The 20803-nt window shown below is 41.8% G+C and overlaps 1 protein-coding gene across 1 annotated transcript in view; it reads left to right on the top strand.

The window, feature by feature from the left end:
• cep131 (centrosomal protein 131) overlaps nt 1–20803 on the top strand; it is a 76351-nt gene that overhangs the window by 52393 nt on the left and 3155 nt on the right. The window contains exons 26-29 of the mRNA XM_072456763.1: nt 2645–2887; nt 3176–3337; nt 9215–9225; nt 9790–10004. Coding sequence (XP_072312864.1) covers nt 2645–2887; nt 3176–3337; nt 9215–9225; nt 9790–10004 — 631 coding nt within the window. The remainder of the gene's footprint in view (nt 1–2644; nt 2888–3175; nt 3338–9214; nt 9226–9789; nt 10005–20803) is intronic.

Below are 20803 nucleotides of genomic sequence, written 5' to 3'. Positions count from 1 at the left end.
ATGACACTGGAATCTGAGGAACTTGGGACCAGCTGTAGACCTGGTTTAGACCTGGTTTAGTCCTGGTTTAGTCCTGGTTTAGACCTGGTTTAGACCTGGTTTAGTCCTGGTTTAGACCTGGTTTAGACCTGGTTTAGTCCTGGTTTAGACCTGGTTTAGTCCTGGTTTAGTCCTGGTTTAGACCTGGTTTAGTCCTGGTTTAGTCCTGGTTTAGTCCTGGTTTAGACCTGGTTTAGACCTGGTTTAGTCCTGGTTTAGACCTGGTTTAGACCTGGTTTAGTCCTGGTTTAGACCTGGTTTAGTCCTGGTTTAGTCCTGGTTTAGACCTGGTTTAGTCCTGGTTTAGACCTGGTTTAGACCTGGTTTAGTCCTGGTTTAGACCTGGTTTAGTCCTGGTTTAGACCTGGTTTAGTCCTGGTTTGAGCTGAAAGTTTGAAGAAAGTGATTTTGAAGGAAAAATCCTGGAAGTGAAAGTTGAGCGTTGGGTTTGGGGGTCAGAGGTCAGAGGTCAGAGGTTAAAGTTTGTGGAACAGAAGGATTTGTAAAGTCGGATCAGACGAAGGAATGTGACGGGAATAAAGAGTTTCATATTTACAGTTGTGTTCTTTTTACTGAATGTCACAGACACACAACGTCACAGACACAACGTCACAGACACACAACGCCACAGACACACAACGTCACAGACACACAACGCCACAGACACACAACGTCACAGGCACACAACGTCACAGACACACAACGTCACAGACACACAACGTCACAGACACACAACGCCACAGACACAACGCCACAGACACACAACGCCACGGACACACAACGTCACAGACACACAACGCCACAGACACAACGTCACAGACACACAACGCCACAGACACAACGCCACAGACACACAACGCCACAGACACAACGTCACAGACACAACGTCACAGACACACAACGTCACAGACACAACGTCACGGACACAACGTCACAGACACAACGTCACAGACACAACGCCACAGACGCACAACGCCACAGACACACAACGCCACAGACACACAACGTCACAGACACACAACGCCACAGACACAACGTCACAGACACAACGCCACAGACACAACGTCACAGACACACAACGCCACAGACACAACGCCACAGACACAACGCCACAGACACAACGCCACAGACACACAACGTCACAGACACAACTCCACAGACACACAACGCCACAGACACAACGCCACAGACACACAACGCCACAGACACACAACGCCACAGACACACAACGTCACAGTCACAACGCCACAGACACAACGTCACAGACACAACGCCACAGACACACAACGTCACAGACACAACGCCACAGACACACAACGCCACAGACACACAACGCCACAGACACAACGCCACAGACACACAACGCCACAGACACAACGTCACAGACACACAACGTCACAGACACAACGTCACAGACACAACGCCACAGACACAACGCCACAGACGCACAACGCCACAGACACACAACGTCACAGACACACAACGCCACAGACACACAACGTCACAGACACACAACGCCACAGACACAACGCCACAGACACAACGTCACAGACACACAACACCACAGACACAACGCCACAGACACACAACGTCACAGACACAACTCCACAGACACACAACGCCACAGACACAACGCCACAGACACACAACGCCACAGACACACAACGCCACAGACACACAACGTCACAGTCACAACGCCACAGACACAACGTCACAGACACAACGCCACAGACACACAACGTCACAGACACACAACGACACAGACACAACGCCACAGACACAAAGCCACAGACACACAACGCCACAGACACACAACGTCACAGACGCACAACGCCACAGACACACAACGCCACAGACACAACATCACAGACACAACGCCACAGACACACAACGCCACAGACACACAACGCCACAGACACAACGCCACAGACACACAACGCCACAGACACAACGTCACAGACACAACGCCACAGACACACGACTTAGTGCTGTTTTTCTCTAAACTTCATTTTGGTGAGGTTTATAATGTCACTTCCTGGTTTGACATGTCCAGTAAATGACATGGACAGAGGTCGTTCCAAAACTGTTACTTAGCAACAAGACTTAAACAAGGGGCAAAGTCCATTTAAATCTTAAAATAGATATGACTTGAGAAATAATTACACCTTTATTTTGTTAAATGTTTGTTTAAACTATCTAAGTTGAATTTTTGATGGAATGGCGCTTTTTGATGACATATATTATTTTGGGAGAATTTATTTCACAAACTGCAGCTTGACTGATGTGATAAGTATTTAGCCTCTGCAACGGCAGGCGGAGCCTCTGCCACATGGAGCTCCATGAGGTCCATGAGGTCCATGAGGTCCATGAGGTCCATGAGGTCCATGAGCTCCATGAGCTCCATGAGGTCCATGAGGTCCATGAGGTCCATGAGGTCCATGAGATCCATGAGGTCCATGAGGTCCATGAGGTCCATGAGGTCCATGAGGTCCATGAGCTCCATGAGGTCCATGAGGTCCATGAGATCCATGAGGTCCATGAGGTCCATGAGGTCCATGAGGTCCATGAGGTCCATTAGGTCCATGAGCTCCATGAGCTCCATTAGGTCCATGAGGTCCATTAGGTCCATGAGCTACATGAGGTCCATGAGGTCCATGAGCTCCATGAGCTACATGAGCTACATGAGGTCCATGAGGTCCATGAGGTCCATGAGCTACATGAGCTACATGAGGTCCATGAGGTCCATTAGGTCCATGAGCTCCATGAGCTCCATTAGGTCCATGAGGTCCATGAGCTCCATGAGCTACATGAGGTCCATGAGGTCCATGAGCTCCATGAGCTCCATTAGGTCCATGAGGTCCATGAGGTCCATGAGCTACATGAGGTCCATGAGCTCCATGAGGTCCATGAGGTCCATGAGCTCCATGAGCTCCATGACCTTTATGAGGTCCATGAGGTCCATGAGGTCCATGAGGTCCATGAGGTCCATGAGGTCCATCAGGTCCATGAGCTACATGAGCTCCATGAGGTCCATGACCTTTATGAGGTCCATGAGGTCCATGAGGTCCATGAGGTCCATGAGGTCCATGAGGTCCATGAGGTCCATCAGGTCCATCAGGTCCATGAGGTCCATCAGGTCCATGAGGTCCATGAGCTCCATGAGCTCCATGACCTTTATGAGGTCCATGAGGTCCATGAGGTCCATGAGGTCCATGAGCTCCATGAGCTCCATGACCTTTATGAGGTCCATGAGGTCCATGAGGTCCATGAGGTCCATGAGCTACATGAGCTACATGAGGTCCATGAGCTACATGAGGTCCATCAGGTCCATGAGGTCCATGAGCTCCATGAGCTACATGAGGTCCATGAGCTACATGAGGTCCATGAGGTCCATCAGGTCCATGAGCTCCATGAGCTCCATGAGGTCCATGAGGTCCATCAGGTCCATGAGGTCCATGAGGTCCATGAGGTCCATGACCTTTATGAGGTCCATGAGGTCCATGAGGTCCATGAGGTCCATGAGGTCCATCAGGTCCATGAGGTCCATGAGGTCCATGAGCTACATGAGCTACATGAGGTCCATGAGATCCATGAGGTCCATGAGGTCCATCAGGTCCATCAGGTCCATGAGGTCCATGAGGTCCATGAGGTCCATCAGGTCCATGAGGTCCATGAGCTACATGAGGTCCATGAGGTCCATCAGGTCCATGAGGTCCATCAGGTCCATCAGGTCCATGAGGTCCATGAGGTCCATGACCTTTATGAGGTCCATGAGGTCCATGAGGTCCATGAGGTCCATGAGGTCCATCAGGTCCATGAGGTCCATGAGGTCCATGAGCTACATGAGCTACATGAGGTCCATGAGGTCCATGAGGTCCATGAGGTCCATCAGGTCCATCAGGTCCATGAGGTCCATGAGGTCCATGAGGTCCATCAGGTCCATGAGGTCCATGAGCTACATGAGGTCCATGACCTTTATGAGGTCCATGAGGTCCATGAGGTCCATGAGGTCCATGAGGTCCATCAGGTCCATCAGGTCCATGAGGTCCATCAGGTCCATGAGGTCCATGAGCTCCATGAGCTCCATGACCTTTATGAGGTCCATGAGGTCCATGAGGTCCATGAGGTCCATGAGCTCCATGAGCTCCATGACCTTTATGAGGTCCATGAGGTCCATGAGGTCCATGAGGTCCATGAGCTACATGAGCTACATGAGGTCCATGAGCTACATGAGGTCCATCAGGTCCATGAGGTCCATGAGGTCCATGAGGTCCATGAGGTCCATCAGGTCCATGAGGTCCATCAGGTCCATGAGGTCCATGAGGTCCATGAGGTCCATGAGGTCCATGAGGTCCATCAGGTCCATCAGGTCCATGAGAACATTCCAGAGACTTTTCTCTCCCATAAATAAGAATTCTGTGGCACTTTTAAAGTGATTGAGACTCAAGTCCAGGACAGTGTCTTCAGACCAGAGCCAAGAACTGAACCTGATCCAGTGTGACCCCTGAGTGACCCCTGAGTGAACCCTGAGTTACCCCTGAGTGAACCCTGAACCCTGAATGACCCCTGAGTGAACCCTGAGTGACCCCTGAGTGACCCCTGAGTGACCCCTGAGTGAACCCTGAGTGACCCCTGAGTGAACCCTGAACCCTGAATGACCCCTGAGATACCCCTGAGTGACCCCTGAGTGAACCCTGAGAGACCCCTGAGTGACCCCTGAGTGACCCCTGAGTGACCCCTGAGTGACCCCTTAGAGACCCCTGAGTGACCCCTGAGTGAACCCTGAGTGACCCCTGAGTGACCCCTGAGTGAACCCTGAACCCTGAATGACCCCTGAGTGACCCCTGAGTGACCCCTGAGATACCCCTGAGTGACCCCTGAGTGACCCCTGAGTGAACCCTGAGTGAACCCTGAACCCTGAGTGACCCCTGAGTGCACCCTGAGTGACCCCTGAGTGAACCCTGAACCCTGAATGACCCCTGAGTGACCCCTGAGTGACCCCTGAGTGACCCCTGAGAGACCCCTGAGTGACACACACACACACACACACACACACATACACACTCACACACACACACACACTCACACACACACACACTCACACACACACACACACACACTCACACACACACACACACACACACACTCACACACACACACACTCACACACACACACACACACACACACACACACTCACACACACACACACACACACACACACACACACACACACACACACACCACCAGGATGTAAATGGCGCTTGGTTAAAAGTGAATACAAAATCCCACAATAGATGTCGATCTTTATGATGCGTCTTATGACAAACACTGTGTTGGTGCTCATACCATGATGTATGGATGATGTATGGATGATGTATGGATGATGTATGGATGATGCGTGGATGATGTGTGGATGATGTGTGGATGATGTATGGATGATGTATGGATGATGTATGGATGATGTGTGGATGATGTATGGATGATGTATGGATGATGTGTGGATGATGTGTGGATGATGTATGGATGATGTATGGATGATGTATGGATGATGTGTGGATGATGTATGGATGATGTATGGATGATGTGTGGATGATGTTTGGATGATGTGTGGATGATGTATGGATGATGTGTGGATGATGTGTGGATGATGTGTGGATGATGTGTGGATGATGTGTGGATGATGTGTGGATGATGTGTGGATGATGTATGGATGATGTATGGATGATGTATGGATGATGTGTGGATGATGTATGGATGATGTGTGGATGATTTATGGATGATGTGTGGATGATGTGTGGATGATGTATGGATGATGTGTGGATGATGTATGGATGATGTATGGATGATGTGTGGATGATGTGTGGATGATGTATGGTTGATGTATGGATGATGTGTGGATGATGTATGGATGATGTGTGGATGATGTTTGGATGATGTGTGGATGATGTATGGATGATGTATGGATGATGTATGGATGATGTATGGATGATGTGTGGATGATGTATGGATGATGTATGGATGATGTGTGGATGATGTATGGATGATGTATGGATGATGTGTGGATGATGTATGGATGATGTATGGATGATGTATGGATGATGTGTGGATGATGTATGGATGATGTGTGGATGATGTGTGGATGATGTGTGTATGATGTATGGATGATGTGTGGATGATGTATGGATGATGTATGGATGATGTATGGATGATGTATGGATGATGTGTGGATGATGTATGGATGATGTATGGATGATGTGTGGATGATGTATGGATGATGTATGGATGATGTGTGGATGATGTATGGATGATGTATGGATGATGTATGGATGATGTGTGGATGATGTATGGATGATGTGTGGATGATGTATGGATGATGTGTGGATGATGTGTGGATGATGTATGGATGATGTATGAATGATGTATGGATGATGTGTGGATGATGTTTGGATGATGTGTGGATGATGTATGGATGATGTGTGGATGATGTATGGATGATGTATGGATGATGTGTGGATGATGTATGGATGATGTGTGGATGATGTGTGGATGATGTATGGATGATGTATGGATGATGTATGGATGATGTATGGATGATGTGTGGATGATGTGTGGATGATGTATGGATGATGTATGGATGATGTATGGATGATGTGTGGATGATGTGTGGATGATGTATGGATGATGTATGGATGATGTGTGGATGATGTGTGGATGATGTGTGGATGATGTGTGGATGATGTGTGGATGATGTATGGATGATGTGTGGATGATGTGTGGATGATGTATGGATGATGTGTGGATGATGTGTGGATGATGTATGGATGATGTATGGATGATGTATGGATGATGTGTGGATGATGTATGGATGATGTGTGGATGATGTATGGATGATGTATGGATGATGTATGGATGATGTGTGGATGATGTATGGATGATGTGTGGATGATGTGTGGATGATGTATGGATGATGTATGGATGATGTGTGGATGATGTGTGGATGATGTGTGGATGATGTATGGATGATGTATGGATGATGTGTGGATGATGTATGGATGATGTATGGATGATGTATGGATGATGTGTGGATGATGTGTGGATGATGTATGGATGATGTATGGATGATGTGTGGATGATGTGTGGATGATGTGTGGATGATGTATGGATGATGTGTGGATGATGTATGGATGATGTGTGGATGATGTATGGATGATGTATGGATGATGTGTGGATGATGTGTGGATGATGTATGGATGATGTGTGGATGATGTATGGATGATGTATGGATGATGTGTGGATGATGTGTGGATGATGTATGGATGATGTATGGATGATGTGTGGATGATGTATGGATGATGTGTGGATGATGTGTGGATGATGTATGGATGATGTGTGGATGATGTATGGATGATGTATGGATGATGTGTGGATGATGTATGGATGATGTGTGGATGATGTGTGGATGATGTGTGGATGATGTATGGATGATGTATGGATGATGTATGGATGATGTGTGGATGATGTGTGGATGATGTGTGGATGATGTGTGGATGATGTGTGGATGATGTGTGGATGATGTATGGATGATGTATGGATGATGTATGGATGATGTGTGGATGATGTGTGGATGATGTGTGGATGATGTGTGGATGATGTGTGGATGATGTGTGGATGATGTGTGGATGATGTATGGATGATGTATGGATGATGTATGGATGATGTGTGGATGATGTGTGGATGATGTGTGGATGATGTGTGGATGATGTGTGGATGATGTGTGGATGATGTATGGATGATGTATGGATGATGTGTGGATGATGTATGGATGATGTGTGGATGATGTGTGGATGATGTGTGGATGATGTGTGGATGATGTGTGGATGATGTGTGGATGATGTGTGGATGATGTATGGATGATGTATGGATGATGTATGGATGATGTATGGATGATGTGTGGATGATGTGTGGATGATGTATGGATGATGTATGGATGATGTGTGGATGATGTGTGGATGATGTGTGGATGATGTGTGGATGATGTATGGATGATGTGTGGATGATGTGTGGATGATGTGTGGATGATGTATGGATGATGTATGGATGATGTATGGATGATGTGTGGATGATGTGTGGATGATGTATGGATGATGTATGGATGATGTGTGGATGATGTGTGGATGATGTGTGGATGATGTGTGGATGATGTATGGATGATGTGTGGATGATGTGTGGATGATGTATGGATGATGTGTGGATGATGTGTGGATGATGTATGGATGATGTATGGATGATGTATGGATGATGTGTGGATGATGTATGGATGATGTGTGGATGATGTATGGATGATGTATGGATGATGTATGGATGATGTGTGGATGATGTATGGATGATGTGTGGATGATGTGTGGATGATGTATGGATGATGTATGGATGATGTATGGATGATGTGTGGATGATGTGTGGATGATGTATGGATGATGTATGGATGATGTGTGGATGATGTATGGATGATGTATGGATGATGTATGGATGATGTGTGGATGATGTGTGGATGATGTATGGATGATGTATGGATGATGTGTGGATGATGTGTGGATGATGTGTGGATGATGTATGGATGATGTGTGGATGATGTATGGATGATGTGTGGATGATGTATGGATGATGTATGGATGATGTGTGGATGATGTGTGGATGATGTATGGATGATGTGTGGATGATGTATGGATGATGTATGGATGATGTGTGGATGATGTGTGGATGATGTATGGATGATGTATGGATGATGTGTGGATGATGTATGGATGATGTGTGGATGATGTGTGGATGATGTATGGATGATGTGTGGATGATGTATGGATGATGTATGGATGATGTGTGGATGATGTATGGATGATGTGTGGATGATGTGTGGATGATGTGTGGATGATGTGTGGATGATGTATGGATGATGTATGGATGATGTGTGGATGATGTATGGATGATGTGTGGATGATGTGTGGATGATGTATGGTTGATGTATGGATGATGTGTGGATGATGTGTGGATGATGTGTGGATGATGTGTGGATGATGTATGTGCGTAAAACATATCGCTTTTTGGCTGTGCCAAACACGATCTGGGCGTCAGGCGCAGACGGATGTTTATGTTCTGTGTGTTTTACTGAGTTTGTCTAAGGATCACAAAAGGTTAGAATCCGGACATAAAAGTGAAGTGCAAACAATGAGCACGAGAGAAGAGCGACTGAGCAAAGTTCCCATGAAGACAATCAACTTAGAGGAGCAGAGAATGTGTGAATATAACACCGAGGCTCCTCCTCCTGTCTGCAGGCTCCTCCTCCTGTCTGCGGGCTCCTCCTCCTGTCTGCAGGCTCCTCCTCCTGTCTGCAGGCTCCTCCTCCTTTCTGCGGGCTCCTCCTCCTGTCTGCGGGCTCCTCCTCCTGTCTGCAGGCTCCTCCTCCTGTCTGCAGGCTCCTCCTCCTGTCTGCGGGCTCCTCCTCCTGTCTGCAGGCTCCTCCTCCTGTCTGCAGGCTCCTCCTCCTGTCTGCAGGCTCCTCCTCCTGTCTGCGGGCTCCTCCTCCTGTCTTCGGGCTCCTCCTCCTGTCTGCAGGCTCCTCCTCCTCCTCCTGCACACGGCCTCTGTTTGAGGCCTGGTGCATTATGGGTCCATCGTGGAGAAAGTAAAGCGTTTATCCAACACTTTAACATCTATTTTAGACTTTTATGTCGTTCTAAACTGTCAACTCATCCAAGCCCTGACCGTGGTCCTGACCGTGGTGCTGACCGTGGTTCTGACCGTGGTCCTGACCGTGGTCCTGACCGTGGTGCTGACCGTGGTCCTGACCGTGGTCCTGACCGTGGTCCTGACCGTGGTGCTGACCGTGGTCCTGACCGTGGTCCTGACCGTGGTCCTGACCGTGGTGCTGACCGTGGTCCTGACCGTGGTCCTGACCGTGGTGCTGACCGTGGTCCTGACCGTGGTGCTGACCGTGGTCCTGACCTGGGGCTGAAAGTGAACTGCTCATGTCACTTTGAATCGGCCCAAACTACGACTTTTTCTCGTTAATTTAATGACTTTATTCTCGTAGTGCAGCGCCGTTATCCTCCGTCGTAGCGTCAAACTTCGCCATAACGCGCGAATAGAAGTTTGCGGTTTGAACGGGCCATTACACATGAACTCTAACACACCAGATGAACTCTAACACACCAGATGAACTCTAACACACCAGATCAACATTAACTCTAACACACCAGATCAACATGAACTCTAACACACCAGATCAACATGAACTCTAACACACCAGATGAACTCTAACACACCAGATCAACATGAACTCTAACACACCAGATGAACTCTAACACACCAGATCAACATGAACTCTAACACACCAGATGAACTCTAACACACCAGATCAACATGAACTCTTAACACACCAGATCAACATGAACTCTAACACACCAGATGAACTCTAACACACCAGATGAACTCTAACACACCAGATGAATTCTAACACACCAAATCAACATGAACTCTAACACACCAGATGAACTCTAACACACCAGATGAACTCTAACACACCAGATCAACATTAACTCTACCACAGGAGATCAACATGAACTCTCACACACCAGATGAACTCTAACACACCAGATCAACATGAACTCTCACACACCAGATGAACTCTAACACACCAGATCAACATGAACTCTAACACACCGGATCAACATGATCTCTAACACACCAGATCAACATGAACTCTAACACACCAGATCAACATGAACTCTAACACACCAGATGAACCCTAACACACCAGATGAACTCTAACACACTAGATGAACTATAACACACCATATCAACATGAACTCTAACACACCAGATCAACATGAACTCCAACACACCAGATCAACATGAACTCTAACACACCAGATCAACATGAACTCTAAAACACCAGATCAACATGAACTCTAACACACCAGATGAACTCTAACACACCAGATCAACATGAACTCTAACACACCAGATCAACATGAACTCTACCACAGGAGATAAACATGAACTCTCACACACCAGATGATTTCTAACACACCAGATCAACATGAACTCTCACACACCAGATGAACTCTAACACACCATATCAACATGAACTCTAACACACCAGATCAACATGAACTCTAACACACCAGATAAACATGAACTCTAACACACCAGATCAACATGAACTCTAACACACCAGATGAACCCTAACACACCAGATGAACTCTAACACACCAGATCAACATGAACTCTAACACACCAGATGAACTCTAACACACCAGATGAACTCTAACACACCAGATCAACATGAACTCTAACACACCAGATGAACTCTAACACACCAGATGAACTCTAACACACTAACACACCAGATGAACTCTAACACACCAGATCAACATGAACTCTAACACACCAGATGAACTCTAACACACCAGATGAACTCTAACACACTAACACACCAGATGAACTCTAACACACCAGATCAACATGAACTCTAACATACCAGATCAACATGAACTCTAACACACAGATCAACATGAACTCTAACACACCAGATGGACTCTAACACACCAGATGAACTCTAACACACCAGATCAACATGAACTCTAACACGCCAGATCAACATGAACTCTAACACACCAGATCAACATGAACTCTGACACACCAGATCAACATGAACTCTAACACACCAGATCAACATGAATTCTATCACACCAGATCAACATGAACTCTAACACACCAGATGAACTCTAACACACCAGATGAACTCTAACTCACCAGATGAACTCTAACACACCAGATCAACATGAACTCTAACACACCAGATGAACTCTAACACACCAGATGAACTCTAACACACCAGATCAACATGAACTCTAACACACCAGATCAACATGAACTCTAACACACCAGATGAACTCTAACTCACCAGATGAACTCTAACACACCAGATCAACATGAACTCTAACACACCAGATCAACATGAACTCTAACACACCAGATGAACTCTAACACACCAGATCAACATGAACTCTTAACACACCAGATCAACATGAACTCTAACACACCAGATGAACTCTAACACACCAGATGAACTCTAACACACCAGATGAATTCTAACACACCAAATCAACATGAACTCTAACACACCAGATGAACTCTAACACACCAGATGAACTCTAACACACCAGATCAACATTAACTCTAACACACCAGATCAACATGAACTCTAACACACCAGATCAACATGAACTCTACCACACCAGATCAACATGAACTCTAACACACCAGATGAACTCTAACACACCAGATCAACATGAACTCTCACACACCAGATGAACTCTAACTCACCAGATGAACTCTAACACACCAGATCAACATGAACTCTAACACACCAGATCAACATGAACTCTAACACACCAGATGAACTCTAACACACCAGATCAACATGAAATCTAACTCACCAGATCAACATGAACTCCAACACACCGGATCAACATGAACTCTAACACACCAGATCAACATGAACTCTAACACACCAGATCAACATGAACTCTAACACACCAGATGAACTCTAACACACCAGATCAACATGAACTCTAACACACCAGATCAACATGAACTCTAACACACCAGATGAACTCTAACACACCAGATGAACTCTAACACACTAACACACCAGATGAACTCTAACACACCAGATCAACATGAACTCTAACACACCAGATGAACTCTAACACACCAGATGAACTCTAACACACTAACACACCAGATCAACATGAACTCTAACATACCAGATCAACATGAACCCTTACACACAGATCAACATGAACTCTAACACACCAGATGGACTCTAACACACCAGATGAACTCTAACACACCAGATCAACATGAACTCTAACACACCAGATCAACATGAACTCTAACACACCAGATCAACATGAACTCTGACACACCAGATCAACATGAACTCTAACACACCAGATCAACATGAATTCTAACACACCAGATCAACATGAACTCTAACACACCAGATGAACTCTAACACACCAGATCAACATGAACTCAAACACACCAGATGAACTCTAACACACCAGATGAACTCTAACTCACCAGATGAACTCTAACACACCAGATCAACATGAACTCTAACACACCAGATCAACATGAACTCTAACACACCAGATGAACTCTAACACACCAGATGAACTCTAACACACCAGATCAACATGAACTCTAACACACCAGATCAACATGAACTCTAACACACCAGATCAACATGAACTCTAACACACCAGATGAACTCTAACTCACCAGATGAACTCTAACACACCAGATCAACATGAACTCTAACACACCAGATCAACATGAACTCTAACACACCAGATGAACTCTAACACACCAGATCAACATGAAATCTAACTCACCAGATGAACTCTAACACACCAGATCAACATGAACTCTAACACACCAGATCAACATGAACTCTAACACACCAGATGAACTCTAACACACCAGATGAACTCTAACTCACCAGCTGAACTCTAACACACCAGATCAACATGAACTCTAACACACCAGATCAACATGAACTCTAACACACCAGATGAACTCTAACACACCAGATGAACTCTAACACACCACATCAACATGAACTCTAACACACCAGATGAACTCTAAATCACCAGCTGAACTCTAACACACCAGATCATCATGAACTCTAACACACCAGATCAACATGAACTCTAACACACCAGATGAACTCTAACTCACCAGATGAACTCTAACACACCAGATCAACATGAACTCTAACACACCGGATCAACATGAACTCTAACACACCAGATGAACTCTAACACACCAGATGAACTCTAACTCACCAGATGAACTCTAACACACCAGATCAACATGAACTCTAACACACCAGATCAACATGAACTCTAACACACCAGATGAACTCTAACACACCAGATCAACATGAAATCTAACTCACCAGATGAACTCTAACACACCAGATCAACATGAACTCTAACACACCAGATCAACATGAACTCTAACACACCAGATGAACTCTAACACACCAGATGAACTCTAACTCACCAGCTGAACTCTAACACACCAGATCAACATGAACTCTAACACACCAGATCAACATGAACTCTAACACACCAGATGAACTCTAACTCACCAGATGAACTCTAACACACCACATCAACATGAACTCTAACACACCAGATGAACTCTAAATCACCAGCTGAACTCTAACACACCAGATCAACATGAACTCTAACACACCGGATCAACATGAACTCTAACACACCAGATGAACTCTAACACACCAGATGAACTCTAACACACCAGATGAACTCTAACTCACCAGATGAACTCTAACACACCAGATCAACATGAACTCTAACACACCAGATCAACATGAACTCTAACACACCAGATGAACTCTAACACACCAGATGAACTCTAACACACCAGATGAACTCTAACACACCAGATCAACATGAACTCTAACACACCAGATGAACTCTAACTCACCAGATGAACTCTAACACACCAGATCAACATGAAATCTAACACACCAGATCAACATGAACTCTAATACACCAGATGAACTCTATCACACCAGATGAACTCTAACTCACCAGATGAACTCTAGCTCACCAGATCAACATGAACTCTAACACACCAGATCAACATGAACTCTAACACACCAGATGAACTCTAACACACCAGATGAACTCTAACACACCAGATGAACTCTAACACACCAGATCAACATGAACTCTAACACACCAGATCAACATGAACTCTAACACACCAGACCAACATGAACTCTAACACACCAGATGAACTCTAACTCACCAGATGAACTCTATCACACCAGATGAACTCTAACTCACCAGATGAACTCTAACTCACCAGATCAACATGAACTCTAACACACCAGATCAACATGACCTCTAACACACCAGATGAACTCTAACTCACCACATGAACTCTAACACACCACATCAACATGAACTCTAACTCACCAGATGAACTCTAACACACCAGATGAACTCTACCTCACCAGATGAACTCTAACACACCAGATGAACTCTAACACCAGATGAACTCTAACTCACCAGATGAACTCTAACACACCAGATGAACTCTAACTCACCACATGAACTCTAACTCACCAGATGAACTCTAACACACCAGATGAACTCTAACTCACCAGATGAACTCTAACACACCAGATGAACTCTAACACACTAGATCAATGTCACGGTCTCGTTCTCACAAAGCTTCAGATCAACAAGCAAATTAATTTAATTAAGAGTTAATTAATTTAGATATTTGATTATAGAGTTTTTAAATGCCTAATACAGGAGGGTGCTCCACATAACTCTAATAACTCTAATAACTCTAAACTCTAATAACTCTAAACTCTAATAACTCTAATAACTCTAATAACTCTAATAACTCTAAACTCTAATAACTCTAATAACTCTAAACTCTAATAACTCTAATAACTCTAAACTCTAATAACTCTAATAACTCTAATAACTAATAACTAAACTCTAATAACTCTAATAACTCTAATAACTAATAACTCTAAACTCTAATAACTCTAATAACTCTAATAACTCTAATAACTCTAAATTCTAATAACTCTAATAACTCTTAACTCTAATAACTCTAAACTCTAATAACTCTAATAACTCTAATACCTCTAATAACTCTAAACTCTAATAACTCTAATAACTCTAAACTCTAATAACTCTAATAACTAAACTCTAAACTCTCATAAATCTAATAACTCTAATAACTCTAAACTCTAATAACTCTAATAACTCTAATAACTTTAATAACTCTAAACTCTAATAACTCTAAACTCTAATAACTCCAATAACTCTAAACTCTAATAACTCTAAACTCTAATAACTCTAATAACTTTAAACTCTAATAACTCTAAACTCTAATAACTCTAATGACTCTAATAACTCTAAACTCTAGTAAATCTAAACTCTAATAACTCTAAACTCTAATAACTCTAATAACTCTAATAACTCTAAACTCTAATAACTCTAAACTCTAATGACTCTAATAACTCTATACTCTAATAACTCTAATAACTCTAATAACTCAAAACTCTAATAACTCTAAACTCCAATAACTCTAAACTCTAAACTCTAATAACTCTAATAACTCTAAACTCTAATAACTAATAACTCTAAACTCTAACAACTCTAATAACTCTAATAACTCTAATAACTCTAAACTCTAATAACTCTAATAACTCTAAACTTCAATCACTCTAAACTCTGATCACTCTAATAACTCTAAAATCTAATAACTCTAAACTCTAATAACTCTAATAACTCTAAACTCTAATAACTGTAATAACTCTAATAACTCTAAACTCTAATAACTCTAAATTCTAATAACTGTAATAACTCTAATAACTCTAAACTCTAATAACTCTAAATTCTAATAACTCTAATAACTCTAATAACTCTAAACTCTAATAACTCTAATAACTCTAAACTCTAATAACTCTAATAACTCTAATAACTCTAAACTCTAATAACTCTAATAACTCTAAACTCTAATAACTCTAATAACTCTAATAACTGTAATAACTCTAATAACTCTAAACTCTAATGACTCTAATAACTCTAAACTCGAAAAACTCGAATAACTCTAAACTCTAATAACTCTAATAACTCTAAACTCTAATAACTCTAAACTCTAATAACTCTAAACTCTAATAACTCTAAACTCTAATAACTCTAATAACTCTAAACTCTAATAACTCTAATAACTCCAAACTCTAACAACTCTAATAACTCTAATAACTCTAAACTCTAATAACTCTAAACTCTGATCACTCTAATAACTCTAAAATCTAATAACTCTAAACTCTAATAACTAATAACTCTAAACTCTAATAACTCTAATAACTCTAATAACTCTAAACTCTAATAACTCTAAATTCTAATAACTCTAATAACTTTAAACTCTAATAACTCTAAACTCTAATAACTCTAATAACTTTAAACTCTAATAACTCTAAACTCTAATAACTCTAATGACTCTAATAACTCTAAACTCTAGTAAATCTAAACTCTAATAACTCTAAACTCTAATAACTCTAATAACTCTAATAACTCTAAACTCTAATAACTCTAAACTCTAATGACTCTAATAACTCTATACTCTAATAACTCTAATAACTCTAATAACTCAAAACTCTAATAACTCTAAACTCCAATAACTCTAAACTCTAAACTCTAATAACTCTAATAACTCTAAACTCTAATAACTAATAACTCTAAACTCTAACAACTCTAATAACTCTAATAACTCTAATAACTCTAAACTCTAATAACTCTAATAACTCTAAACTTCAATCACTCTAAACTCTGATCACTCTAATAACTCTAAAATCTAATAACTCTAAACTCTAATAACTCTAATAACTCTAAACTCTAATAACTGTAATAACTCTAATAACTCTAAACTCTAATAACTCTAAATTCTAATAACTGTAATAACTCTAATAACTCTAAACTCTAATAACTCTAAATTCTAATAACTCTAATAACTCTAATAACTCTAAACTCTAATAACTCTAATAACTCTAAACTCTAATAACTCTAATAACTCTAATAACTCTAAACTCTAATAATTCTAATAACTCTAAACTCTAATAACTCTAATAACTCTAATAACTGTAATAACTCTAATAACTCTAAACTCTAATGACTCTAATAACTCTAAACTCGAAAAACTCGAATAACTCTAAACTCTAATAACTCTAATAACTCTAAACTCTAATAACTCTAAACTCTAATAACTCTAAACTCTAATAACTCTAAACTCTAATAACTCTAATAACTCTAAACTCTAATAACTCTAATAACTCCAAACTCTAACAACTCTAATAACTCTAATAACTCTAAACTCTAATAACTCTAAACTCTGATCACTCTAATAACTCTAAAATCTAATAACTCTAAACTCTAATAACTAATAACTCTAAACTCTAATAACTCTAATAACTCTAATAACTCTAAACTCTAATAACTCTAAATTCTAATAACTCTAATAACTCTAATAACTCTAATAACTCTAATAACTCTAAACTCTAATAACTCTAATAACTCTAATAACTCTAAACTCTAATAACTCTAATAACTCTAAACTCTAATAACTCTAATAACTCTAAACTCTAATAACTCTAAACTCTAATAACTCTAATAACACTGCAGTTGTTGTGTAAAACTAAACTGTAACAAATGACAGAGACAATGATGTGAAATAAAATCAAGTTCAAAAGTGGTTCTTTATTTTAGCCGAGACGCATGTCCCTCACAGACGCATGTCCCTCACAGACGCATGTCCCTCACAGACGCATGTCCCTCACAGACGCATGTCCCTCACAGACGCATGTCCCTCACAGACGCATGTCCCTCACAGACGCATGTCTCTCAGAGACGCATGTCCCTCACAGACGCATGTCCCTCACAGACGCATGACTGTGCCTCATAGAGACTATTTCTGTTCTGAACGAGACGTTCATTCACCTCAATTATGTCCAAAAGAACAAGACGACATAAGACCATCTTTACACACAATGAGACACACACAAGACGACATAAGACCATCTTTACACACAATGAGACACACACAAGACGACATAAGACCATCTTTACACACAATGAGACACACACAAGAGGACATAAGACCATCTTTACACAATGAGACACACACAAGACGACATAAGACCATCTTTACACACAATGAGACACACACAAGACGACATAAGACCATCTTTACACACAATGAGACACACACAAGACGACATAAGACCATCTTTACACACAATGAGACACACACAAGACGACATAAGACCATCTTTACACAATGAGACACACACAAGACGACATAAGACCATCTTTACACACAATGAGACACACACAAGACAACATAAGACCATCTTTACACACAATGAGACACACACAAGACGACATAAGACCATTTTTACACACAATGAGACACACACAAGACGACATAAGACCATCTTTACACACAATGAGACACACACAAGACGACATAAGACCATCTTTACACAATGAGACACACACAAGACGACATAAGACCATCTTTACACACAATGAGACACACACAAGACGACATAAGACCATCTTTACACACAATGAGACACACAAGACGACATAAGACCATCTTTACACACAATGAGACACACACAAGACGACATAAGACCATCTTTACACACAATGAGACACACACAAGACGACATAAGACCATCTTTACACACAATGAGACACACACAAGACGACATAAGACCATCTTTACACACAATGAGACACACAAGACGACATAAGACCATCTTTACACACAATGAGACACACACAAGACGACATAAGACCATCTTTACACACAATGAGACACACACAAGACGATATAAGACCATCTTTACACACAATGAGACACACACAAGACGACATAAGACCATCTTTACACACAATGAGACACACACAAGACGACATAAGACCATCTTTACACACAATGAGACACACACAAGACGACATAAGACCATCTTTACACACAATGAGACACACACAAGACGACATAAGACCATCTTTACACACAATGAGACACACACAAGACGACATAAGACCATCTTTACACACAATGAGACACACACAAGACGACATAAGACCATCTTTACACACAATGAGACACACACAAGACGACATAAGACCATCTTTACACACAATGAGACACACACAAGACGACATAAGACCATCTTTACACACAATGAGACACACACAAGACGACATAAGACCATCTTTACACACAATGAGACACACACAAGACGACATAAGACCATCTTTACACACAATGAGACACACACAAGACGACATAAGACCATCTTTACACACAATGAGACACACACAAACACAACAAAACAAAGATGGAAGAATAAGTCTGGACGCTGAGAAGACTTAGATTCTGTTCGCGATGGTTCAACATCAAGAGTTAAAGTCATTGGTCATGTGACTCTGGACAGAGGGATGATACAGGGCTGTGCTTGGTCTCTCCTCCTGTTTTCTTTGTACTTGAACCATTGGCACAATTTATTAGAAGATCAAATGCAGTTCATGGTGCGGCAAGAAACCTTGAATCTGATTTAAAACTCTACAATTATCAAAAGAAAAAGGAGGCGGGGTTTACCTTGTGTGTAAAATGACATTATTTAGAATGTACTTTAGAATGTGCTTTAGAATGTACTTTAGAATGTACTTTAGAATGCACTTTAGAATGTACGTTAGAATGTACTTTAGAATGCACTTTAGAATGTGCTTTAGAATGTGCTTTAGAATGTACTTTAGAATGCACTTTAGAATGTGCTTTAGAATGTGCTTTAGAATGTGCTTTAGAATGTACTTTAGAATGCACTTTAGAATGTACTTTAGAATGTACTTTAGAATGTACTTTACAATGTACTTTACAATGTACTTTAGAATGCACTTTAGAATGTACTTTAGAATGTACTTTAGAATGTACTTTAGAATGTACTTTAGAATGTACTTTAGAATGTACTTTACAATGTACTTTACAATGTACTTTAGAATGCACTTTAGAATGTACTTTAAAATGTACTTTAGAATGCACTTTAGAATGTACTTTAGAATGTACTTTTGG

Source organism: Eucyclogobius newberryi, unplaced genomic scaffold, assembly GCF_026437365.1.
Source record: "Eucyclogobius newberryi isolate DKJ021-1_F unplaced genomic scaffold, fEucNew1.0.hap1 SCAF_20, whole genome shotgun sequence".
Classification (NCBI taxonomy): Eukaryota; Metazoa; Chordata; class Actinopteri; order Gobiiformes; family Gobiidae; genus Eucyclogobius; species Eucyclogobius newberryi.
The sequence above is the reverse complement of the archived record's forward strand: the minus strand, read 5'-3'. Positions and strand labels throughout refer to the sequence as shown.